Source organism: Dermacentor albipictus, chromosome 5 (genome assembly GCF_038994185.2).
Source record: "Dermacentor albipictus isolate Rhodes 1998 colony chromosome 5, USDA_Dalb.pri_finalv2, whole genome shotgun sequence".
Lineage (NCBI taxonomy): Eukaryota > Metazoa > Arthropoda > Arachnida > Ixodida > Ixodidae > Dermacentor > Dermacentor albipictus.
This window is the reverse complement of record NC_091825.1, coordinates 68,095,020-68,122,314: the sequence shown is the minus strand read 5'-3', so window position 1 is coordinate 68,122,314 and position 27,295 is coordinate 68,095,020. Positions and strand designations below refer to the sequence as shown.

Genomic DNA, 27,295 nt, shown 5'->3' with positions numbered 1-27,295 from the left:
AGAATACCTTTTTCGGCCGCATTTTCGTAAATTCTATTTTTCTGCAACTACTTCATGATCACTAATCCCTGGTACTGGTGCAATGAAGTCTATGATATCTTTATGGTTGCTAAAGACCAAGTCCAACACATTTCCGTCTGTACATCCAAAACGAGTAGGAAAATCAACGAACTGGAAGAGCCCATATGTCATTATTAGCTCGCAAAATGCAGACTGAAGCAATGACCTATTACTCTGTACAGGACATAGGTCACGCCATTCAACATCTGGCATGTTAAAATCACCACCAACAATTATCGTTTCAGATGACAGGACTGAGAGTGACCTTGAAAGGCTGATAAATGGTTCAACAGTGTTCAAATTTGGTGGTCTGTAGAAAGAACCGACAATAAGGGCGTTTCCATCTGAAAAGCATAGTCTGCACCATACAGACTATGCAAGCCTATCCGTATTCATGAATAGTCGGATGCGGTTGTTGAACTTATGCCCATGCCGATTTATATGTTTTTTCTCCTCCTATAATGGCCTGCAAAGGTTACTAATAAATGAATTAATGTAAGGCATGTTTACCTACAGAGAACATTTTTTGTCACTTTATGGTCACTAAAAAAATTGTGGCTAATGTTTTTCATATAGGTCACTCGAAAGATGTTAAATTTGCAATAAGAAAGTCGACCTTCAGGGGGCGGGGTGCACCCTAAAAAAGTTGACCCTCAAAGAGTTAACAGGGTTCTTTGGAGTTATACGATACTGATCACAGTATCATCAGTATCATGTCTGTTTCATTCGGAAAGACTTCTCCGAAGCGTTCTACATTTTACTTGAAGCATTCTTCCCTCCTCACAACCGTTTAGATATTGCTCTATATTGAGTTGCCCGTCGCGATCAGGAAAACACTTCTATCGCGGCCAAATCAAAGCTGTTAGGCATGCAACATTTACAGAATGAGCGGCAATAACTTCCGAAGCTCGCTGCTGATTGTACCTCTTGAGATGCCACTTTCTGCTATCAAAGCGAGCGCATCGTGCACGTTATTATTCAAAACACGCACAGCAGTATGGGCTCTGTACTGCAGAGAAAAAAAAAGGAAAAGAAAACAGTCAATGCACCCCCTCACATCAGACGGCTCAGCCATGCGCTGCGCATCAGTACCATGTCCATTTCGTTCGGAAAGACTTCGAAGTATTCTACAGGCAGCCGAGACCACGAGTTGTTTGGTGTACCGCCCTGAACAAGCTACAAGTGAATTCTCCGCAAGCGCTGACAGTTTTTTTCTATTTGTCCTGCTTTTCTTTTTTTTGACACATTTAAGTATTGTTCAAGTTTGCAGAAAATGTATTGTTTATCTAGCCGCGTTCACAGCCGAATGCGTACGGATGAATCCGAAACTCCGAAACAACTCCGATGTACTCCGAAACAACAACGCTGGATCCATTCATCAACACTACGCTGTGCCACCTGCACACGTGCGACTACGGAACCATTTTGAAATTGCTCTATATTGAGTCACACATCGCAATCAGGAACACTTCCATCGCGGACAAATAAAGAAATTTAGGCCCCTCTGGGCTGTACTAGTCGGCGATAAGGTAGCCTCCCCTCCAGCGGGATTATCTGACTGAGCCATGGCGAATGCTCGGTTGCCATGGAAAGACACCTCTGTACGTTTCTTTTTAATGATGGCGAGCTTGAAATTCACCTCCTGCACTGCACAACTTCTGTAGGCTTGGAGTGACGTCCGTCACCAGCACAATATGCCAAGAGCGAGTGGGGCTATACTAATCCACGTAAAACCAAATTAGGAAGGCTCACAAAGCTTCCACGAGACTCCCTCACCAGATCAGGAATTGGCCTCCCTGGTGCAGTATTCGGCGACCCCCTCCCAAATGGCTAACTCAATTATACTATGGTCCTCAGTCCCCAGCAGCTGTGGAGCACATGACCAAGGCTGCGGTCAGACCTGCAAAGCAGCAGAGGGTGCTAAGAATCCCTGCATCAAGACAGGCCGCCAATGCAAACTGACCCTTGCAATGATTAACACCCGAACCCTCTCGATTGAGGCTGGCTTAGCAGGACTCTTTGAGGAATTATCAGACATTGTTTGGGATATTATCGGCATTAATGAGATTAGAAGAACTGGCTAGGCTTATACATTGCTGAATATTGGACATGTCCTCTGCTATAGAGGTCACCTAGATAAGAAGCAATACGGAGTATGATTCCTAATCCATAAGGACATAGCGGGCAACATCGACGAATTCTACAGCATTTATGAGAGGGTAGCTGTAGTCGTAATCAAACTTAAGAGGTACAGATGAAATGTAGTACAAGCCTACGCTTCAACGTCCAGTCACGATGATGAAGATGTAGATCAGCTTTATGAAGATGTTGAATTAACAATGAGAAAAGTGCAACCTCAATATACTGTAGCAATGGCCAACTTCAATGCAAAAGTGGGGAAAAAGCAGCCTGGTGATCAAGCAATTGGCAACTACGGCGTCGATTCTAGGAAGGCTAGAGGAGAGATGCTGGTAGAATTCGCAGAAAGGAATAAGCTTCGAATAATGAACACCTTTTTCAGGAAGCGTAGCAACAGAAAATCGGACCTGAAAAAGCCCTAATGGTGAAAGAAGAAATGCAATTGACTTCATACCTTCTGCTGATCCCAGCATTGTGCAGGATGTAGAAGTGATAGGTAGGGTAAAGTGCGGTGATCACAGATTAGGGAGGGCTAGAATTCACCTCAATGAGAAGAGAGAAAGAGCTAAATTGGTCAAGAAACAGGTGAACCTAGAGGCAGTAAGGGTAAAAGCAGACAACTTCAGGCCGGTACTTGCAAACAAATAGGCTGCCTTAGAACAGAGAGATGACGATGACGTAGACATAATAAATGAAACCGTAACTAGGTTGGCTTCGGAGGCAACAAGTGAAGTTGGAGGCAAGACACCAAGGCACTAGTAGGCAAGCTCTCCCAACTAACAAAAGGACCTAATAAAGAAACAACAAAAACTGAAAGTGTCTAACTCAAGAGATAAGATAGAATTTGCGCAACTGTCAAAACTGATCAACAAGGCGAAAATAAGGGATATTCGAAACTGTTATGTGAGAAAGACTGAAGAAGCCATAAAAAATGGATGCAGCCTGAAATCGGTGAGAAAGAAACTTGGCATAGGACAAACCAAGATGTATGCACCGAAAGGTAAGCAGGGTAATATCATTAGCAATCTCGAAGGAGTAGTAAAAGCAGCGTAAGAATTCTATACTGACCTGTGCAGTACCCAGAGGAGCCACGATACCTCCATTCGAAGCAGTAATGAACAGGTTGCAGAGACTCCTGCTATACCTAGCGACGAGGTTAGAAGACCTTTGCAAGCCATGAAACAGGAAAAAGCAGCAGGAGAAGATAGAGTAACAGCCGATTTAATCAATGATGGAAGAGACCATTGACCTTCAAAGTTTTCGAATGTTCCGAAAATACAACCCGGGCACACCTAGTGTGTCGACGAAGTGACCAGATGACACCGAGTTAACACATTTAATAAGTAGTTTCCATGTTATCAATTTCTGCTAAGGAGCATGCTATGTGAATAGCTGATGAAGCTTGTAACCAGCCCAGTTTTTCTTCCAGTTTTTTCAAGTAGACACATTCAAGTATGCTCGGCACACGTGTGGAAGCATCAGGACCTACTGTCTTCAATAGAAGTAAAAAATTTCTTACATGGGCAAATTTTATTTCAAGTGAGCTTACTATACAAAATATTTCCAGTGTTACTTCCTAGCCGATCATGCCAAGCAGAAGAATAGAACACCCACCTGTCCGGAGTTTCGAGCTGCGCGAGCTTGAGGCTTGTATTGTGCCTGCAAGCTCGCCCCGACGGTGCAGTAGACGGCCGCTTCAGCGGAGCCTGTCCGCTCGCGCACTGCTGTAAAAGGGCAGGCACAGCCATGTCAGCACGACAATGACAATCTCTGCTAACAATGACCAGTGTGTGGGCACACATTGGCCTTGTAGCATCGGTTTGCAAGTCTTGCATTCATTTCCCTAACTTTCTCATCACACCCAACGTTATGCTTGTTAAATGTGCAGGTGGTGCATGCATACTGTGTTTGAGTGGACCGTTTCACGAGTCAACAATCTCATCTGGAGAAGCATGCCAGGTGTACGGCCAGGCAAACATTTCCAGCATTCCTTAAAAAATGTCCCTCTCTCTCAAGGTTTTGTTTATGAATGCCAATTCATGCTCTCCCTTCCAACTTTCGCTTTAGATTTATTGCACTCGTTGAAATCTAGCTAAGAGCCAAACTTTGCCAACACACCCTTCTCTGCATTAATGTGTGTTGGCTAAATTTGTAAGAGAATGCCCTTTTTTTCAAATTGGACTGCTCTCACTGGCTAAAAGTTCAAACATTTTTATTTTAACAACACACCAAATTACAGAGGTGAATTCCATGCACATTGGTTCTCATTAGTATAATGCGCACGGATGTACGCATGCACACACACAAGCAGTTGAACCTCAATGCAAGAACAATGAAATAAAAAGCATGCTGGCCCACCCCTTAACCCCTGTGAAGTCGTGTGGAAAACATCTTGGTCCGCTTGGCGCAGCGCCTGGAGAAATATGTTGCTGGGCTATAGGCGCGTACGAAGAAGCCCTTTTTCGAAACCGATGGCAATATGGTAACATGAATTTAGGGTCGCATTCAATTCTAACGTGCATGCAATTTTTGACCAGTTTTATCGGAAGAAAGGTCCACGTTAGATTCGAGTAAATACAGTATTTCAAACTCCATATCTACGCTATCTTGTGCTGTATATACATACATGTACATACATACATACATACATACATACATACATACATACATACATACATACATACATACATACATACATACATACATACATACATACATACATACATACATACATACATACATACATACATACATACATACATACATACATACATACATACATACACATACATACATACACACACACACACGCACATATTCTCCACAACGTGTTACTCCACAACAACCGAGACATGTGAGCACATCAGATCTATGAAGGTTTTTCTATGCACTGCATGAGATCGTCATGTGCCAGCGCACCTTCAATTGCCTCGATTGACAAGGAGGTTCCATACCTCCACGATTTATCAATTCTTAAATCTTTGGCGTCTGATTAGGCATGGGTTATTAGAGGAGCCTGAGCCCCCCCTTCTGATGGTTGTGACCGCACATCCATAGAGTGTGTGTGCTCAGATACACCGTTCAATTACACTTTTCACATGCGCGCTGATTGCTCTTCTGCAAGAGAGTCGAGCGGCAAGTCCGTGAATAGTGACTACTGCCCAAGTCCCGAATTGGAATACATCTATTCCAGCGTATCTAATTTCTTATATTTATCATAAATATTTATGCAAGCCCATCCGTATTCATGAATAGTCGGATGCGGTTGTTGAACTTATGCCCATGCCGATTTATATGTTTTTTCTGCTCCTATAATGGCCTGCAAAGGCTATTATTATATGAATGAATATAATGCATGTTTACCTACAGAAAACATTTTCTGTCACTTTATGGTCGCTAAAAAAATTCTGGCTAATGTTTTGCATATAGGTCACTCGAAAGACGTTCAATTTGCAATAAGAAAGTCGACCCTCGGGGGGGGGGGGGCACCATAAAAAAAATGACCCTCAAAGAGTTAACAGGGTTCTTTGCAGTTATACGATATTGATCACAGTATCATCAGTATCACGTCCGTTTAGTTCGGAAAAACTTCTCCAAAGCATTCTACTCCCTTACAACTGTTTAGATATCGCTCTATATTGCGTTACCCATCGCGATGAGGAAAACACTTCTATCGCAGACAAATAAAGTTTTTAGGCATGCAACATTTACGGAATGAGCAGCAATAACTTCCGAAGCTCGCTGCCCATTGTGCCTCCCGCGATGCCCCTTCCTGCTATCAAAGCGAGCGCATCGTGCACATTATTATTATTCAAAACACAAATAGGAGTATGGGCTCTGTACCACAGAGAAAAAAAATGAAAAGGAAAAGAAAGGTAGGCAAGGCAAAACAATAACCCTACTGGAGCAATCATGTAATACAGGTCACTTGGTGCCTATTGACTCACTTGGCGGATGTCTCTTAAGATTGCAGTCATGTAGACAAGTACGGCCAAGATTCCAGCCACCAGACTGCACAGCATGGGCTGTAGGACATGGCAGGAGAGCTATGTTACAGCAGCTCATAACGCTCCACATTGTTTTTTGTGAATGGGCAAAGAGGAGACACTAGGCACAATTTTACACGACGTGTTCGTCGTACCAACAGGTTCTATAGGTTTTTAACATGTTCCAACAATTGGAACTGGCGCCTTTCAGACTCGTTGCATGTGGTATCGGACACCGCATTGTGCCATATGTCTTGTGTTTTAAAGGAACCCCATAAAGAGAAACACGAACTTGAGCTGAACTTTTAAACCGTGTTTCTACAATACTATTCAAGATATTAAAACCGCGAAAAAAACAACTCGAAAGACAGAAATGAGGCAACAATGAAAAAATGAAGGCGATGCCACCTTGCATTTTCTGCATACCAGCCCAGTATATGACGTCAAGGTTTTCGGAAGCCTCTGCTGGGGTCTATTTAATGTGACATCGGTATAAATGCATAGCGTTTTGTTGCAAAATAGGCTAAATACTGAACTCGATCAGTTTCGACTGCCCTACTGGACCAAAATGGCTCAAATGTGATGGAATCCGTAACGTCACACTGACGTGGAGGCGCTAATGTTTCAGCGTGAATTAAAAGAAGTGCGACATTCCCATTCTTTTTCTAGGTGAATTAATCAACTTATTACCTCAAACTGTAAAAAAAAATTGTTGTGAAGAAGTAATTTGCTCTGTTAATTGATGTAGTACCTTTCTTTAGTGTCCCTTTAAAGGCCACTCATGCTTTCGCTGCTATGGACACATGCGCTTTTTTTCCACTTATTGGCAAAGTAGTGGGCCCTTTATCTTTTTAGAGTTGAATGTTGTCGAGAATTCAGCTGCGAACATATTTAGTTGGACATAGGTATATGCGGCCAGAATGAGGTCATGCAACTTGTCTTGTGGTTGCTAAAGAAAAACCTGTTCTTAGTGGAGGGATGCTTATGTGGGGTCCATTGGCCTAGGACCATTTATATCAACGCCTCGACTTCTAGTTGGGCGGTTCCTAACGTATCTAAATTAATGGAGAGTTCAAGCGGGCGATGAACAAAATGGCATTATTTAGGCCTTCAGAAGGACGGCCGTAGTAGAAGACAGTCTGCAGACAGATTCCCATGAGTCAAACTTTAAAAAGAAAGAACAATAGAATAAAGCGTACCCAAAACACAGGCACTTGTTGGGGCACGGGCCTTATCCACTGGAGTATGGCGTCCATCAGGCCTGGCGGTGACGTCTCGGGATACCTTAAGAGAAACAAGGTGGTTGTCAGCAATCAGCAATGACTGAAGATGCCTTATTTATTGGCACAGACTCATTGTGGGGTATAGACCACGAACCGGGTGGTAAGAACATTTTTTTCGAAAAGGAATACAAATTAATTGAGGATGAGAAAGAAACCGATAATAAATGATATTAGGTAGTGCATAAGTTAGTAAAGCGCTCCATGCACCCCTACCAGCGACAGTCGCGAAGTAGCGGATGTCACTTCTTAGTTGCTGTCGAAGTAATATTATTGCCCTTCTTAATGGTAAAATCGATGGCAAACATGATGCATGATTGAACAATCGCTCTATAACTTTCTGTGGAATTTATTGCGGGTTTCGGTCGCTTTGTTAGGTCAATCAAGCAAATTCGTTCCAGCATCAAGACATGCGCGAAACGGCGCGCTAGGCTCATCACATGATAACTCCAACGAAGAAGAGCGCGCCTAATAGGTTTCTCGGAATGCACTGCACCAAGTACTGTGAGAGTAAAATAATATGGCCCCAGCCTAATAAAGAGCGCCAAAAGATGACGGTATTTTTACCCTCATCGCTTATTAAAAACATGCTAAGTGATTTATGTGGTGAGAAGCTTGTTTCTGTTAATGTATATTGATTAAGCAGGCTGTTCACAAGGTGTAGACCGATCCAGATGGAAAATGCTCCAGTTAGTGTAGTGCGCCTTCCTGCAACGCCGCCTCGGTCGTTGAGTCACCTGGGACTAGCGAAGTGTACTTTACAGCAAAGCCAGAGCTGCGCGCTCCAGCGCTGTAGCAGACGACGCGAAGCGCCTCCCCGAGTTTCGTGTGCGCCTGCGCCGCTTGGTTTCGATGCGCCGCCGCTACGGACGCACTGGCGCCCCGCGGAGCGCGGCCACGGTACAGTGGCTAGATTCTAGCCACTGTAGCCACGGTGAGCCGTGTTCACCCTAGAGTGGACGAATATGGCCTCGAGCTCCACCACTGGAAAAGCTGGCGCCACCGTCGGCGTGACGTTCTAGGAGGGATCACGTGGACAAAGCGGCCGCGTCGCTGCTTCGGGCGCGCCACGGAGGAAGGAAACTAAGGAGAGGCCCTGACGTCACTCTTTGTGAAGCAAAAGTGAAGCCGGAAGTTGGCGCTGCTCATGGCGATGCTCCGCCTTTTGTGCCACCCTCCTCTCTTGTTTACATCTTTCGCGATACCACGCCGCGCTGCGCGTGGTTTCGCGCGGGGAGCGCGCGCGCTCGCTCAACATCCGGCAGAGCACGGTGCAGGTAACACAGCGCAACAAGACACGGTGACTAACGCAAACCCGCCCACACAGCGCCTTTGCCACGGCACGAAACCTACCAGAGCAACAAGTGCGAGTGCTCAAAAAATCAGAACAACGCCGCCATTGTGGCCCAAAAGGCGGGGCCATGCAGCAAAAGAAATAAAAAAGCAGCAAAAAAATTAAAAACCTATACGTCATTTCCGCCACACTTTTCTCCTAGCGCGCGGAGGGGGTAGGGCCTCTCCTTAGTTTCCTTCCTCCGTGGGGCGCGCCGAAGCGAGCTGAAAACGAGTTTAAATTCTCTCGTACGCTGCGGTCCTCATTTAGTGGCGAAATTTTCCCGCTTGGAGTGTCTCTTTTACAGCGCTTCAAAGCACTACAATAGGTAGTGGCTGCCTTTGAAGGCACGCAACATGGTGGGCTACTGCTCGGTGCCGCAGGACCGGACGCACGTAACGGAGGCCGGTGTCAGCCTTATTCACACGTAGCCGCAGGACAAGAAGCTGCGTGAAGCTTGGCTCGCGAAACATAAAACCGGCAAACAGTCATCGGCTACAACTCGGGTATGCAGCAAGCACAGACGCGAGGAAGATTTCTGCTACGGCGCCCGGTCTGCGATGTTCTGAAAACGCGCACTCAGACGCCCACCCGAGTCCGCTGCCCGACTAATGTCATGACGGTTTGGTCTATGAACTTGTTGATGCTATAGATACTGGCAAGTTCAGTGGAGTGGAAAGGCAGCGGTAAGAAGCACATTTTAAAAAAGCATGGCATATGATAATGTTTGTGTTATGAATTAATGCGCTGGATTACAAAAAAGCAGCAGCGGGAAATTTCACGCTGAGAACACCGATAAACATACAGTGCGACGCAACTCGAGAAATAATAATGAAAGGTCGAAGAATTTAGAAGAAAAGAAAGATTGAATCGTCGCGACGGCACATCACAGTCCCCGTAGGCGTCGAAGTCTCTACAATGAAATTATTTTTGAACAGCTCTGATAGCGCCCACGCAACAATGGTTGCTTGTATACTGTCAAATGCTCATATTCTGCGGCCTAAATCTCATGGCACGGTGCAAAAACGCGCGCGCGGAGAAAGCGAAACAGTGCGCGGACAGGCATGCAGACGCGCAGTCGGTCGCTTCGAATCCGCGCGATCGCTGCATTGAGGCTTCGTTCTATTACGCTCCATTTAGTTATACAAACACTACAAGAACATATTTCACATAGTTTGCTCTCGGCGTTACCTACCTTTCACGCAAGAAGCCGGTTCGGGAGACTCCATCGCGGCGACCACGCGCGGTGGCGTTCACTGTACGTATTCGGTAAAGAGATAGCGTCTTTAAACGATTGTGTGCTTTCAGTTTGCCCAAGATTATTATTTAGACACTAAGAAACTTCTCTCGTTTCGAAAGTACTTACAGAAATGTCCGGGAGAGCTCGCGCGTGGTGTTTTCAGTGAGCGCTGACAGCGAAACCTATGAGGAGCGCGCCACGTGATCCCTCATACTACGCCAGCGAGGCGCTTCCGATAGATGGCAACTCCGTAACTCCTCGCCGCCAATACCTTCCGCATGCTGAGAAGCCGCTGCTTGTTTACAAGCAGCGAAAGCGCCGGGAGATTCCCCGATTCCCTATGAGAAGTACGTACAATGCCTCTAGAGCATGCGAGCTGTGGCGGTACGAAACAGCTCACCGGATGCGAAGCGAAGGTTGAACAACTGAGCAGTTCCTCGACACATGTCTGGTCTGGCGAGCAGCCTTATTATACTACCTCTGCCGAACTGGCGGACCTGAGTGATCTTCCGGAAGTGAGCTGAAGTCTTATGCAATTCTACCTGAATCGTCTTTGATTTTTTCATAGAAAAAACTTAAGCGATAGATCCTGAGGAGCTGCCGAAGGTGACCACGGCGAAGCCCATAGCCAGATGATCATACCTACATCAAGCAAGCCTAACTCAAGAACACATGAGAAAAAAGGGAGTAGTGTAAAATAGGCTAAACAAAGAAAATACCACCCGATACTTGACCTAAGCCCCAAAGCGATAAAGGCTACAAAAGCTGGAGCCCCGAAAGGACAAGACGCGTTCCCCATACTTACATGATTTTCATATCGCGGATGTCCATCGCACGTTTCAGCACGCAGTCTCGTCTGCGTCAAACAGCTGTGGCGGGGGGCCGGACGCCACCGGCTTGGACGCTCCCAGACGTGTCGGGGACCTAGGGACCCATGACAATCTCAGCTCCAACAGATGAGAGTGGGGCGCACTCTGTATTCGCCTTTTGGATGTCGTTATTGGAAATGACAAATAAAAGTTCAGCGTTCTGGAAGTTAAGCTTGAGGGATGTTGTGAAGATACAGTTAGAAGAACTCGGAAGGAATAGGTTATGTAACTTCCTTGGAGGGTAACTAGCCTATGTAAGGCGGCCTTGACGGTTTGCCCCTTTGATCTCGTTTTGCACTCGCAACTTGACCGGATGTTCTCGTTTCAGTGCCCGGTTAAAGCTCTGGCTTCTGGCTCAAGCTCACTTGAAGTTGAAAACATTATGGGGTTTTACGCGCCATAACAACTTTCTGATTATGAGGCACGCCGTAGTGGAGGACTCCGGAAATTTCGACCACTTGGGGGTCTTTAAATCTAAGCACACGGGTGTTTTCGCATTTCGCCCCCATCGTAATGCGGCCGCTATGGCCGGGATTCGATCCCGCGACCTTGTGCTCAGCAGCCCAACACCATAGCCACAGAGCAACCACGGCGGGCGACACTTGAAGGTCGCCGTCAACGGGAGCTGGAATCATTTCATGCTTAAAGGGAAGCTGAAAGGTTTACCAGAAAAAATGAGTGAACATCTGTACATAATGGTTTTCAACCCCCTGAATTCGAATATCGTATCGAAATTGAGCGAAAGAAAGCGCAAATATATTTTATTTCGACGAAAAGTGCAGCAGCGGACACGCCCAGCTCGCGCGTCTCGTTTCCGCCTGTGATTGGTCGGTGCGCGTCGTGACGTCAACTCCAGCAACCGACCGCTGCCGCTACACATGAAGCGCGGTGCCAGGTAGTTTGGTGCCGTTTTTCTGAGGCGGTAATGGAAAATTTAGAGAGACTGCGTTTTTTCTGAGGAGTTCGGCGTTACTCCCTACATGTACGAGCCGATTGCGAAGAGGCGGCCTCTCGAAGAAGCAAACGATGCTGGTGCGAGCAGTGCTTTCGACACGAACGAATGCAAAGTCTTGGGATCTCCTCGTGTTGGAAATGCTCTTTGGTGAGTATGTTTTTTGCAAAGCGATCTACTGATCTCGCCGATCTTTCACCGTTCTAGTGAGCTCGTTTCCGGTCAAACAACTGTAGTGTTGTGTTCCTGCATGCCTCCTCGTGGAACGTAAGCGGGGATGCGATCGTCGGCAATTTTGCGCTGTCCAAAGCTGTCGGCAGTCTACAAAGACGGTTTAAACGCGTGAAAAGCTTCCCGGTTCATGCAGTACGTGTAGTGACCTTCATTTGTTGACTACCACTCACGTTGACTACCACTCACGTTGATTACCACTCACGTTGATTACCACTCACGTTGACTACCACGCACGTTGACTACCACTCTACATACACGCAGACGCACCAACAAAGGAATGCAGGGTCGATCGAAGCAGATTACGACGGCACGCACGCAGAAACAAGCGCGGTCAGGCACGGTCGCGGACAGAGTTGACGTTACAAAAGCAGAGTTGATGTCACAAAAGCAGAGTTGACGTCACAACACCACGGTTTCCGGTCTCCGCTCCGCTCGCTCACTCAACGGGGGGCGGAGCTACAGCACAATTTCAACCGACGATTACGTCGCTCCTAATTGAAAAAAAATCCCAAATTTTACCTACATGGTTTATAAGGTTCCCGCATCCGTATATGAGCGTCTTATTGAATTCAATAGACTCTTCAGCTTCCCTTTAATGTAGCTTAAAGCGGGAAGCGACGTCACCTTGTATTTTCCGTATGGAAGCGCGCAGTATGGCTTCAAGGATTTCGAGGGCGTCTGCTGGTGCTCAGTTAGTGTGTAGCATAGAGTTTGATACAATAAAATAATTACTAGACGGAACTCTGGTGGTTGTGTCTACGGGGGCGATAATGGGAGCAGTTGTGCCAGCGTGGGCATTATGGCGAAATACATGGATTTGCCTAGACTTCGTCATTCTGGCTTCAAACGGCTCTGTGGCTTTGTAAATTCCTGATTTTCAAAAGTGTATTGCGCAGTGAATAATGAAAGAAACATTAAAATTTTCCGATGGCAGGATTCGAACACGGGACCTCTAGCACAGAGGCCTGATATCGAAACGATTAAGCCAGGCACGCATGTATAGATAGGGGATGCGAAACGCGCTTATGAATTTATTGCGGGCATGCCAGTGCCTTGTTGCGCATGGCGCGTTTCGGTTATGCCACCTCGTCAAGCTAAGTCGTTGCCATTAGTAGCGATTGTGCGGGTTCGCAGCGTCTTCTGCACTTCGAAGGGTATAGATTGCTCTGCAATTTACGACAATTAATGCACATAAATGGTAATGTACAAAGCCACAAGAACGTCTTAATCCACAAGCACGAAGATCAGAGAAATCCACGTGCTTCCCATCATTCCCATGGTGGGTCAACGAACGCAGCGCTAGAGTTCCCTCTAGTATATAGATTGTGGGAAACGCTGTGTAAGATGCACAAGGTTCTGTTCCAAGATAGCCTAAAGTCGATAAGCTCAAATGCGATGCAATCTGACATCACAATGATGTCAAACTGCGAGAAAAAAGATGGGACTGTCATTTTCATTCTCTAGGCTAATTGATTAATCGATATTACCTCAAAATATAAAGAAAACAGAGTTTTGAAAGAATACATTGCAGTGTAAATTGATTTAGTATCTTTCTTCAGTGTCCATTTAAAGGCTACACTCGTGCAGTTGCTATTAGTTAATGGAAACGTGCACGTTGTTTTCCGCTCATTGGTACAATTGTTGGTCCGTTATCGTTTTATTTATTTCTTCATACTGTCAACCCTCTGCTGAGGGTTCTTACAGGGAGGGTTTAAATACAGGCAGACCACATATACAGGTGCATCAAGTGGCAGCGGAATCACAAAAATACATGTTTAACAATTTTTCAAATTCACAAACATCACTGGCTTCTGCCACAAAGCTTGGTATTGCGTTCCAGAGTTCAATCACGGCAGGGAAAAAAGAAAAGCGGAACACATCACTGTGAGCAAAGTATGGACGTAAAACATATTGATCGTTAACACGACTGCTTCGTTTTCCTGGAAGCTGCACATACTCATCTTTGTTGATTTTTAAATGTCCATGTAGTATTCTGTAAAACACTTTCAGACGATTTTTTAGCCTTCGTACTTCTAGTGTTTCCAGTTCACAAGACTGCAGCATCAGTGTAACGGAATCTAAACGGCGGTACTTTGAGCATATGAAGCGCGCGGCACGACGTTGAACTTTTTCTAACTTTGTAGTCATTTCGTTCTGATGAGGGCTCCAGATGACTGAGGCGTATTCAAGTAAAGGTCTAACAAAAGGTTTAGAAGCCATCAGCTTTACATCTCGCGAAGCTTGACCTAGTTTTTGCCTTAAGAAACCTAATCTCTGATTCGCCTTCGAGCACACATTTTCTATGTGCGTATGCCATGTCAGATTATGCGTAACTGTAACACCTAGATACTTAAACTGGTTAGCACGAGCTAACAAATTACCATCGATGTAATAGTTAAAAGGCAGAACGTTTACTTTCTTAGTCATATGTGTGTATGTTGATTTATTGTAGTTTATATTCATACCCCATAATTTACACCATCGGCTGAAATTTTCTAAACAACGACTAATTCTGAGTTGATCCTGAACATTGCTTACGGTAGAATAAATTAGGCAATCATCTGCAAAAGCTTCATTTTTACCGGTTCTGCAATAACAGAAGAGATATCGTTTATATATATAAGAAATAGCAGTGGGCCCAAGACTGACCCCTGAGGAACACCTGAAAGCACTTGGAGTGGACTCGACAGGCTGCCATCTAAACTTACAGTCTGTTTACGATCACTTAAATATTCTTTTATCCATAGCACTAATCTTTCATCGATACCTATTTCTCTCTGTTTAAAGATCAGCTTATTATGCGGAACCTTATCGAAGGCTTTTGCAAAATCTATACAAATGACGTCAATCTGATGCTTCTCATCTAAGGCGGCAGCGAGATCATGAACTACTTCAATTAGTTGTGTAATGGTAGATAGTCCAGTACGGAAGCCATGCTGCTTTGAGTAAAGTAAACTATTCACTTCTAGAAATTGTAGAATATGTTTTGCGATGATGTGCTCCAGAATTTTACAACTGATACATGTGAGTGAAATAGGACGGTAATTATTTACAAGTGTGCGATCACCGCCTTTGTGCACTGGTATAACTACGGCCCTGCGCCAGTCTGTGGGTAGAGAATGCGTATGTAATGATTTCGCGAAAATTATCGTTAAGTAGTATGACATCCATTCAGCATAGCGTTTCAGAAATTCAGGACAAATTCTGTCAGGTCCACTAGATTTTTTTTCCATCTAAACTCAGCAGCAATTGGAACACCCCTTCTTGTTTGATTTCTAGATTTCCCATTGGGTAACGTGTTATATATGGTAAATGCTCGTCTGTATTCATGTTTGTATTATTAGTGAACACAGATTGAAAGAAGTAATTAAAATGTTCGGCAATGTCCGCAGACTTTGTTAACTTTATGTTGTCCTTTACGATTTCTTCAATTTTATCCTTCCTACTGCTAAGATATCTCCAGAATTTTTGTGGGGAACTTTTTAGGAACCCTGTCAGTGTTTGTTCAAAGAATTGCTTTTTGGATAGTGTCAGAGTACGCCTCAACTCTGCGCGAAGTCTCGGTATTTCGTCCGAACCTTTTTTTCTTTTTACGCAGTCGCTTTAATTTTCTTTTCATGTGAATGATGCCGCGGTTAATCCAAGGTCGGCGTTGTTTAGTCTTTTTTTTTCGTGTTGGCACAAATCGGTCCACACAATGCTCTACTATATCCTTAAATTCATTCCAAAGCTCATCTACAGTTTTTTCCTTTGCATGGTGCTCAAATTGGCCAAACGAGAATTCCAAAAAATCTAATATTGAATTGTCATCAGCACGTTTGTAGTCCTTTACCGTAACTATAGGGGAGCATTTCATACGGGGCACACTGCTAGTAGCCATATTCACTACAATCATTCTGTGATCGGAAATACCTTCCTCAATTGTCAACAAATGATGTTCTATATTATTGGATAGGAACACTAGGTCCAACAATGACCGCGACCTAGAAGTTATTCTTGTGTCCTCTTGAACGATTTGATTTAGATTAAAAGAAAACATTATATCCAGTAGTTTATCAGCGCTGGATGCTTCAGCGCCGCTGCAGAGTACGTCTTGCCAGTTAATGTGCGGTAAATTGAAGTCTCCGGCCATAATTAACCGCGTGTTCCTATGGACATTGTTGCACAAGAATGTGTTCAATCGGTTTAGGAAGTCAAGCGAAGTCGAAGGTGGCCGATATATTGCACCGACTAGATAAACGACACTTTGAAAGGAAATTCTGCACCAAACTGTTTCAGGGATGTCACTATCAATTAGAGCCGCGTGGACAGAATTCTTTATTATGATACACACCCCTCCTCCACGTGAATCGCGGTCTTTCCTAAACATTTTGTATCCAGGGGGAATAATTGCGTCATCTTGTATCCCACAGTGCAGCCAAGTTTCCGTTATCAAAACCATGCAAGGGCTCTGGGAAAGCAGCAGAAATTCTAGGTCAGTTGCTTTGTTAACTATGCTGCGTGCATTTAAAACAAGAAAACGTAGCTATGACGTAGGTGACGAGCCGGGCGTCACCATCGAACTTGTTGAACCGTCTGGGTCAGGCGGGCAGCCTGCCACTTCAAACTTTTTTTGCTTTTCTTTACCGAATCTACTTTCTTTATATCCATATGGTATGCGCTTATCGTTAGTGAGGTCCCAAGTGTACATTTTGTCTTTTATTTTAAGTTTATCGTAGATAAGCTTGACTTTCGTGCCTTTCGACCGATCCGACGCTGCACTTTCCCAAAGCTTTCTTCTTATTTCCGCTGTTTCCTTAGCATAGTCTTGGCTAACCCGAACATTAGTGCCCTTCAGTTTAAAACAGTTCTTTAGAACACTGTCCTTTTCCCTGGAATCAAGGAACTTCATAATAATTGGTCTTGGTTTATCCGGTTTCGCTTTTCCAATTCGGTGAATTCTCTCTACTGTCCTGACGGGGACCCCCAAAGTATTGTCAAAAATACCGTCTAGGACCTGTTCTCTGAGTTTGGTATCTGTTTCATCAGCACTTTCATTGATTCCAAATACTAGGAGATTGTTGCGCCTACTTCTGTTTTCGTAGTCAATTAACTTCAATGCTTGCTGTTGGACAACCGATTCCAATTTATTAATTCTGTTGCTCATTTCCTCGAACATTGTCAAATTTCCTTGTAACTTATCAGTTTTAGCATTAACAGCAGCAATTTCCTCTCTTATACGGTCCATCTTGCGGTCGCTTTCATCCAGTCTATCGATAATGACCTGCAACATTTCATCAGCCTTGGGCCCAGGGTTCTGTTCTATGTCACCTGACACAAGCAATAACATGAGCATCGACCAGCAATCAGACAAGATAGCAGAACACTTTTGAGGGCACGGCAGGACCAACAGAAACCTATCATCACTACGATAAGCGGGCCCAGCTGACTGACCTGCACAAGCAGCAATGGCGATTTAGGCATGTTGTCCGCTGGTAAGCTGCCGTGCCCTCGAGTACATTCGAGTAGAATGCTGTCGAGTATCTGGCTCCGAACATCATCAGTTCGCAAAGGGGTATATTCGGGCAAAATGAGGTCACGCTACTTGCATCGGGGTTGCGAAAACGCCCTGTTCTTAGTGAGAGTATGCTTACATGGGTTCTGTTAGGGTGGCCGTTAAAGTACCTAAACTATATAAGGGCGAGTTCGAGCGAGGGGTGAACAAAATGGTATCATGGGCATTCAGAAGGGAGGACGTAGTTGAAGGGAGCCCGCGGAGATATGCGTACCTGTGCGCCCATCGGTCTGTGCTTGCCCTTCGAGGGCCTGTGCTTGCCCTTCGAGGGCAGGGTAGATGCGACCGAGCACTTCTTTTCTTCTTCTTCGTCCTTGTGCTCCCGGCTTCTGGTCCAAACCAGCGCAATTTCTGCCCTCTACCAAGTGCGCGTGGTCTCGTGCTGCGGGGCGATCGTCTTTTTCGCGTGCCTCACGATTATACAATGTCCGGCCAGTGCAACGCAGCTGTCGCCTTCGACGAATTGCGTTAGACAAGAATGAGCTCGGCGGTCGCCACTCGGACGCTTGCGCACGCTGCCACAGGACGGGGTGGACGACACCAATCGGCGATGACGCCTTCCTCTTGTTTCCCTTCTGTCCTTTGCTTCCGCTTGTTCTTTTACAGCTAAGCTGTTTATGCGTACCCTGCGCCGTCGTTGTCGCAGTTCCCTAACGCTATCGTCGTCAGCAATGGTTCGAGCGTCGTCGTCTCCTTCCCCAGCGCTACTGCACAAACGCGCTCGTGCTGCTGCTCTCGCTTTCGGCGTCGTGTTCCGTAGCTGCCTGCGTTGCCGCTCGTCATTCTATCGTAGAATTTCACTTTTTTTCTGTCGTAATAATGGGCAGGCCGCGTTTACGGCCGTATGAGCCATTGCTTAAGGACGTATGAACCATTCATTGTCTTACGAGACGGACTGATTTAATTTTCGAGCAATCTAACGTTGAAGAATCACAAGCGGCAATGCCGGGCGAATCTTGCTACCACCCCACCGAGCAAACTCGAGACATCTTTTGTGTTTGCATGTAATTATTCTGTCAAGGCGTTTATTGACAGGGTACGCGAGGAGAGAGAGGTCGAACTCGGCGCGGTAGCCGAAAAAATCCTTCGAGCAGTCCGAACCGACCCTCGTGCGTAAAAACGCTGGTGATGCGCCTGACTAACCGGCACTTCTTCCTTACGTTTCATACGCAGGAGATTCACCGGGCTAGCCGGCGCTTCTTCTTCGTTACATTTGTCGACCGGAGAAACAGGCGCCATCCTGGCGATCTAAGCATAAGGTAGAATGGAGGGATCGTAGAAGGGCTTGAGCCGATCTACGTGAACAGTTTCGCGACCGCGACGGCGCCGATCAGAAGACGGCGACCCACGCTCGACGACATAATTGACGGGAGAATTTTGTGCAATAACACGGTAAGGTCCATGATATCGTGCAAGCAGCTTAGGAGAAAGGCGAGGAGCTAAATGTGGAATCCACATTCATACCAATGAATCGGAAGGGAAGCTTGGGGGGTCAGAGCCACCACGACGAAGCTTCTGCTGTGTCTGATCTGCGGTGGTAAGACAGTGGGTGAGTTGTCTGCATTCTTCGGCATGCTGCGCAGCTTGGGAGACAGCAACACATTCTGGTGAATCAGGCTGGTAGGGTAGAATGGTATCGATGGCGCAGGAAGGCTCGCGGCCGTACAGTAAGAAAAACGGTGAAAAACCAGTGGTGGCTTGAATAGCAGTATTATAGGCGAACGGGATGATTGGAAGCAAAGCGTCGCAGTTGGAATGGTCGGACGCGACGTACATGTACGTGGTGAGGATGTCGCCAAGAGTACGCTTGAAACGCTCCGTCAACGCGTTCGTTTGCGGATTGTATGCGCTAGTGGTCCCGTGGGTGATGTCACTCCTTCAGAAGCGACGTGACGACTACAGATAGAAAAGCGCAGCCTCGATCACTAAGAAGTTCCCGAGGGGCTCCGTGACGAAGAAGAAAATGCCGTAGTATGAATGATCCAACGTCTTGGGCAGTGGCAGATGGAAATGCAGCAGTTTCTGGATAGCGTGTGAGATGATCCACTGCAAGGATAATCCAGCGGTTGCCAGCCGCTGTACAAGGAAGTGGACCGTTAAGGTCAAATCCGACACGATGAAGATGACGGGACGGACAAGGAAGCGGCTGCAAAGGTGCGGCAGTGGAAGTAAGGACCGACTTTTGGCACTGGCAGTCGAGGCAGCAGCGGACGTACTTGCGAAAGAACTTGTGCATGCCAGGCCAGTAATACCGGAGCCTAAGGCGGGTGTAGGTCTTTAAAGGGCCCCTGAAACGGTTCGGACAAATTTTGCAGACGCGTTGGGTACAGCTTAGGTAGAACATTCGCACCACAATTTAAGTGAAGCGTTACGTATTGTTTGATCCGCACCGATAACACCGGCTGTTGGAACCTCAGTGCTGACACCCGTTGTTGCAACTGGACCGTTGGCGCCCGTTGTTGCAAATGGGTCGCAAGCCCCAAGGGTAGCGTTGGCCTGGCGGCCTGGGGCACACTGGAAGCATCCGAAGGTCCCAGCAAAGCATGAGGCGACTGCTAACAGAACAACTTGTTTATTCTAGCATCGCAAAGAGCGGGCGGTCAGGTCGACCGAAGTAGAGAGACGGGAGAGCACGTTACTCAACAGAAGAAATCGGAGCCTCTCTTGGCGTCCGGGGGCAGCTGCTCTTATACTCTCGGAGTTGAGAGCAAGAGGGAAGGTCACGGGACTACGTCACGTGACGGTGGCGACGGACGGACTGAGAGACATGTAGAGACAAGGAGGTGACGCATCAGCCGGGCCGGCGCCGGTCAGACCAACGTTACTAGAGTAGCTTCAGTTGTAAAACTCCCCGCCCGCGCGCTTGCAGCCGCTGTCGCCAATTCTGTGACAGCCGCCAGAGGGCAACGCTGTTCCATCGGGCTCCACTGCAGACGTCTCGTCACAGCCTTGAGCTCGTGCGGACGGGCAGTTTGCGCGTGTTTCACGCTCGCTGGCGTACTCCCTTCTCCGAATTAGTGATACCACGAGAACGCGGTATCCACCCACAGCAATAAGATTTATCGCGCCAGTTCGTAATACTGAAAGAAGGGTAAACTGCACGAAAGGAAGAAACGCATACAGCGAAGCGCAGAAGCTGCGTTTCTAAATGTTGTTTCTTCCTGTCGTCTTAACGTTTCGCGCAGTTTTGGCTCACGAGCCTGAATATCTGGCCAAAGTGCGTGATTGTAGGATCATCTTCATCCCCACCGAAGCTTCTCACCACGCCAAAGAAGCGCTACACAAAGAAAGATAAGGTTGGTCTTTGTTCACACAAGCCACACACACAAAAGTCGGATTTTTTATTCCGTGAAGATGCTTAATCAGCGAAGCTGAAACGTGCGGCCCCTGTGTTTATCACTGGGTTAATCCCGAGGGTTCATTAAAGTATTTCTCAGTTATGAGGTTACACACACAATCGGCTGCGAGAGAGAACGACTTCACTGACTGTATGTCCGCAGTTGTCGCTTGCGTTCGATGTCTCGAGTTTGCTCGGCGGCGTGGTTAGCAGCCTTCACCTGCGATTTGCTGCTTGTGATTCTTCGAAATTAAATTTCTTCAAAATTAAATCTTTCCGTTACGTATGACCATGAGTGGCTCATACTCCCTTAAGCAATGGCTCGTACCCCCGTAAACGCGGCCTCCCCATTACGACCACGGTGATAACGACGACAGAAGTGAAGTGAAATTCTACGCTTGAAAGATGAACGGCCACAGAGCCAGCTGTGGAAGACGACGACGAACGCGGAAGCAGTGGCACGAGCGCGTGCCGTTGATTTCGCAGTGAGTTCCCGGTCGGCACGAGGAATCGCTCTGTTTCACGCCGAGCGAAGCATCGCATTGCTGGTAGCACAGAAAAAGTGGTGCGCCGAACTGTCGACATCGTTCCGATAGCGGCATATGCAGCCAGGTACGCAGCACGTCGGCATCGTCTGTTGATATTCTTAAGAAACTCGGCGAAGGCTACAGTTTTATGGATGACATGCTTGCTGAAATTCGCCGCCAACAACGAACCACAGAATACACCAACGCTGCACCGCGTGCTTAGTCCGGCCCGCCCGCGTAGCCAGGTAGTGAGGAAGTGAAGCCGGGCGCGACTGCAGCGCCACGAAGGCGCGGGCGGGTGGCGGTTCCGCGCAACGGCGCCGAGTTTTAAAACTGAAGCTAGTCTAGTAACGTTGGGTCAGACCTCCTCGCTTCACACTGGGGGAGCTGCTCTCCCCGGCTGCCGCGCTTTGACAAGCGTGGGCACACACACACACACACGCACACACAAAGACACGTGGCACTGAACACGCCGGGACGCGCTCGGCAGGGATGCGTCGCGGCCGCTCCGAACGGGCCAAAATGTCCGCCGCTTTGAACGAAGCCCCGGCGTCCGTTGAATCCGCGCCGGCTACAGCGCGCGTCATAGGCGAAACGTAACAGTATTAATGAAGCTACAAGTGATTACAAGTTACCCTCCTCCCTAGCCATGATTTGCCTCCTCAACTCATTCCCCGAGCGATCGGGGCTAAGCTCCGCCTTCACGGGTTCTGCGTCACGATGCGACCTCACATCGTCCACTTCCGGTTGTTTTGGAGCCCTACCCCACCCGCGCGAAACGTCTCCGCTAGCGGCTTGACCGTGAACCCCTAGCGGGAGTTATCGAAGCAGCGTGCGTTGCGAGCATTCTGTCTAGCGCCGAACGTGTCTGGTATTCTGGTACTCACACACTAGCAGAACATTTCGACGGAATGGTGAAGGCATAAACTCAAGCTGATGAAGGAACTTTAGCGTAGACGTACGTGAGCTGCCTGATCGGTCTCCACGGTCCAGCCACCCGTTGGCGCAGAGCTTAACCAGCCAAAAAAGAGCTACTATTGCTCTCACCAAGTGTAATACATATTAAACATTTACAAAAATGACGTGTTAACGATTACACTCCTGCGAAAAATTTACACCAGCAGCCAAGAAGATTACATTTTGTTATATTGCTACTGTGTGTGGTTGAGCTCTATGTCACCAGGTGGCTGCACCATGCAGACCATTCAAATTTGCTCTTCTGTTCATCGCCTGAAACGACACGCAAGGGGACACGGCCAGATCCTGTCCCCTTGCGCTTGCGTTTACCCTAATACCGAACTCGCGAAACGCTATTGCGTTAGTAATCTTCCGGTGTAAAGTGACGGCTGCAATCGCGCAAGTCCTGGCGCCCATCGGATAGCGGTTGTCCAGTGAGCTGCAGCCAGTCCGCTCGTCTACTGCCTTGCAGAGGGACACGATGTCGCAGCTTGACATATTGCCAGTCTCTACGTTTGCAGTCCACAACACAACAAAGTCGAATCATAGCGCTCGCGAAAAGACAGACCGACACTGACGGCGGAGCTCTCGTAAAGACGGAGCACGTTGTAGCACAAGCAGACGACACTTGCTGCGTGCCGGAAGTGCTTAAGTGTACTGAAAATTTGTTCTTGTGCATTGTCTTTATGTTACTTTCTTTCTATAAAAACAATTAACTAGCATTCTAACTATTACAAACATCATTTGTGTACCATAATGTTGGAAAAATTATCGATCACACGCCCTGGTCAGCCAATCGGATAGCTCGCCCCACTGACGTCATATGGGCGATTTCCGTCATAGGGGTAGGGGCAGCTTAAAATTCCACCGAGCAGTGTGCTGCCATCGGCAGCAATGTGCATTTTTAGAACCTTATAATAAGTAATACGCTTTACGCGGAGCACTTAGATGTATCAATTAATGATCAGAAGGACCTACCCTAACGACTCAGTACGTGTGTAGAAAATCGTCAAAATCGTTTCAGGGTCCCTAACTTCTTGCGTGAGCACGCCCGCCATTGTGATGCAAATAAAAATAACTTCATTTATCTTATTTATCTTAAATTGGATAACTAATTTTCTCCGAACTATAGGCTGAATTAAACGCTTACGTCATCCTGAACAAGGTCAATAAGGGCCGTAGTACTCAATCTTTTAATCTCTTTATTAGGACGTACAGTTTTTTTTTCAGGATGTCACCTTGTTCTGTAGAAATGTCCCCCTGATCTATCTGATGTGTTAGTTGTTATTCTCGAGCACACAATATAAACAGCCATGCGCAACTCCATGATGCCCTGGCGGTAGGCCATCATGTCGTGCCACACAAGTATGACTACGCTGATTCATTTGGATTCGCGTATATAATTATGTGCGTCTTTATGTCACCACATATGAACTCTGCCAGAGCTTGAAAAGCCATCCATCCAACCTCACTGTATTCTTCAGCCTCTTGTTATACTACACGAGTTCTTTCATAGATGCAATTTTCAACTCACTGGGCTCTTTCACTCTGTTTACTTTCGCAAAGTTTGTTTCTATCGCTGTTGTTGCCAAGTAGGCCAACAGTAAACTAATTAATTATATAATTAATTAAACTAATTAACAGTAGTTAATTGAAAATATTGTCTTAAGTCTTCGCACACGACGTATTTTCAAGTTGAAAATATTTATATTCGACGTGGCCACGTCACCTTGCGTCTCTGCTGATGACGACACGTCGTTGGGTGTTGTGGCTTCGGGTGGGAGGTCGTGGCTTGTGTCCGAGGCAGCTGAACTTTCTTGGCGCCGTCTCCGCGACCAGGCCGTCCCTTTCGGCAGCTACCCCTTCTCGCCGCCTGCGTCCCAGAGCTTAGCTGGGCCGCTGTCCTCGGCTGCGTGTCCCTTCTCCCATTGGCCACGTAGCTGCGCGTGCACTTTTGCGCTTCTTCTTCTGCTTTCATATTGTATTCTTTTTATTCGTACGCTCTTATTTCTATCTTCCCTTTTCTTTATTCTGCCATCGACTCCTCGTGCCTTCTTGTTTTATTCCAATCTTCTGCTTTTTCTTCTTTCTTTCTTCCTTTATTGGCTCATGACACTAACATCGCTCAATTTTTAGAGCATAACGGAGTTCTGCTTGCACATCAGCATGATTTCAGGTGAGGGTTTGAATGCCAGACACAGCTCACTTATTTTCTCAACAACAATTACAGAATATGGACGACGACTTTAAGACTGCTTGGATAATTATCAACTACACTAAAGCGTTCGATCGTGTTGTCCATTGGAACCCAGTAGCTAAATCATAGTATCTGCGCTTAGATTCTTTCAGTAAGTCATGAATTAGGAACTTTCTATTATTTCGCAAGCACTTCTCTGTTGTAGGTAACCGTTCCTCCAGGTAAAGTGACGTGACATCTGGTGTTCTGCAGGGAAGGGTATAGGCTTAGTATTGCTTTAATTTTTATCAACGACTTCCTAACAGCAATCTCATCTCCCATTACACTATTCGCGGATGACTGCGTAGTCGATCGTAGAATAAATCATAGTATCTGCGCTTAGATTCTTTCAGTAAGTCATGAATTAGGAACTTTCTATTATTTCGCAAGCACTTCTCTGTTGTAGGTAACCGTTCCTCCAGGTAAAGTGACGTGACATCTGGTGTTCTGCAGGGAAGGGTATAGGCTTAGTATTGCTTTAATTTTTATCAACGACTTCCTAACAGCAATCTCATCTCCCATTACACTATTCGCGGATGACTGCGTAGTCGATCGTAGAATTTTCTCAACAACTGACCACATCAATATACAACGAGATCTTGAACAAATCATCAACTGATGATCATCCTGGCAAAAGGCTGTTAACACAGTTAAATGTTAATTACTTACCTTAAGCGGCGAAAACACGGGGAATGCGGGAGATGGAAATTCAAGACGATGAGCAAAACGAGAACAAGATGAAAGCAGGAGTCAACGTTTAGACAAGTGGACTTGTCTTCTTCAAGTAGAGGGAGCTCACCTTGTTCCTTCATCTGCATCTTTATACTGTGGCGAGGAAAGCATCCCTATTGAAAATTTGCCCGATGCTGGGCATAGTGGAATCCATCATCCATCATCATGGTGGATTATGGTGATGGGTGGCATGCCGGGTGACGGGTGGCACGGTGGGTGCTGGGTGGCACGGTGGGTGCTGGGTGACATGGTGGGTGACGGGTGGCATGGTGGGTGCTGGGCAGCATGCTGGTTGCTGGGCACAGCGGGTGCTGGGCGGCACGGTGGGTGATGGGTGGCACGGTGGGTGATGGGTGGCACGGTGGGCACTTGGTTGGATATCATCGTGGGCGCAGCACGTCAAAGGCAAGTTGTGTGATGAATTGAAGGAGCAGCCATTGCTATACGGAAGCTCATGATGGGCTATCTTTATATGTGATGTTGAGTCTTATGAAGTGTACAGTCTGTATATACATGTTGCCAAGATGCGGCTATTCTCATGCCATAACGAATCAATCTGTAAAGCACCATACTACGTAGCATATCATCACACTTTATTGAAAAAGCATCACTGGACTTGTACTGTATTTACTTTTCCACTCGCTTGCCCTGGCGTCCTGCTTGTGTAAAAGAAAGCTCCAAAGGTGCTTTCGCAGGGAAGCAAGGTGGTTCTCCGGATGTGGTGTAGGTGGCATCATTGGATGGTCACTTATGTATTCCTCCAGGCAGTCTAAAAGGAGAGTGCAATAAATATATAAGTAAATTGTTTTTCCAATGATTTCCAGCAATAAGTGAATGAAGAAAATCTGCTCTTATCACTTCAAAAAAAGTTTCAGATAACAAAATGCAGCAAATGTCACACACAAACATGCTACCCAGGGCGCAAGCCAGCACAGGTTTATTTGCAGTGAGAATGCATACACATGCATCACATTGTTTTGCAGATTTACATGAAATTTTTGTATGTTTTTTGCCAAAGCCACGCCTCTTCTCATCTGGAGGTTGGCTTATCCTGCAAAATTTAGACACATGGGAGCTGTACTCAAAGCCTCATGGGGTGGATATTTGGCTTCTGATTTTGCATAATTTGTCTGCTCTTCGACCACCCAAATTCCTGTCAAATTCGGAGAACCACAATTTGGCTACACTGTCTCTAACGCATGCAGGGGAGCTGCAAGGTGCAAGCTGTCTGGTTTGTCCATTCTATCATTTGTTAGCTTTACTTGTTGCTCATGCGGTTGGTGAGGAAGTCGTAACTTTAGCATTTGCCATATAGGCATAAAAGATTTCATGTAAAAGCTGTATAATGGCTGGCTTGCAAGCTTTATTTAGCTGCAAATGATGGCAACTAATGTTTTAAAGTGAAGCTTTTCTTGCCTCTTCTCCCAACATTACGGGCGCTGCAGCTGCTATGGTCTTGTCATGCATGCCGTTGGATTTCTTGCAACATTACCAGATGGTGCTCACCTCTGCACATCCTGACCGGCGCTGCTGCCCCAGCATTTCGCCGTTAGGGTGCATTGCACGTACTGTGCTGGTTTTAATTTCTATGCGAGAAAAATGCAGATGCTGGGCTGTGATAGTGTAAACATTAGAATCGTCCTTAGTCTGAAGAGAGCGCTTTGAGCTGGAATCTCAACAGTGTGTTGGCCATGTATGTAGAAGGAGCCCATTAACACGCGCCAGCAAGGCGTGCACTCGACGTCGAGGACACCCAGACTTGAAAGAAGTGTCACACAGAACAGGAGCGTATTCGCTATGCAGTGAAATGTAGTGCAGACCGCGAACTTATATATACATACAATTACAATACCTAATTG

The 27,295-nt window shown here is 46.4% G+C and overlaps 1 protein-coding gene across 19 annotated transcripts in view; it reads right to left on the bottom strand.

Moving 5' to 3' along the window:
* LOC139060477 (uncharacterized) overlaps positions 1-24,387 on the bottom strand; it is a 91,581-nt gene extending 67,194 nt beyond the window's left edge. For 13 of the 19 annotated variants that reach the window (XR_011514854.1, XR_011514855.1, XR_011514848.1 and 10 more), the window contains exons 1-5: positions 24,198-24,387; positions 10,844-11,022; positions 7,385-7,469; positions 6,147-6,224; positions 3,814-3,923 (exon numbers count right to left, since the gene is read on the bottom strand). Coding sequence is in view for 7 of the 19 variants with exons in the window: in XM_070539614.1 (XP_070395715.1) it covers positions 3,814-3,923; positions 6,147-6,224; positions 7,385-7,469; positions 10,844-10,869 (299 nt within the window). In the remaining 12 variants the exon portion in view is untranslated. Of the gene's footprint in view, positions 1-1,854; positions 1,961-3,813; positions 3,924-4,557; positions 4,613-6,146; positions 6,225-7,384; positions 7,470-10,843; positions 11,023-17,861; positions 18,073-24,197 lie in introns of those variants that run through there. The other 6 variants (XM_070539619.1, XR_011514849.1, XR_011514851.1 and 3 more) reach the window with 6 other exon arrangements.
* Positions 24,388-27,295: the final 2,908 nt, after the last annotated feature.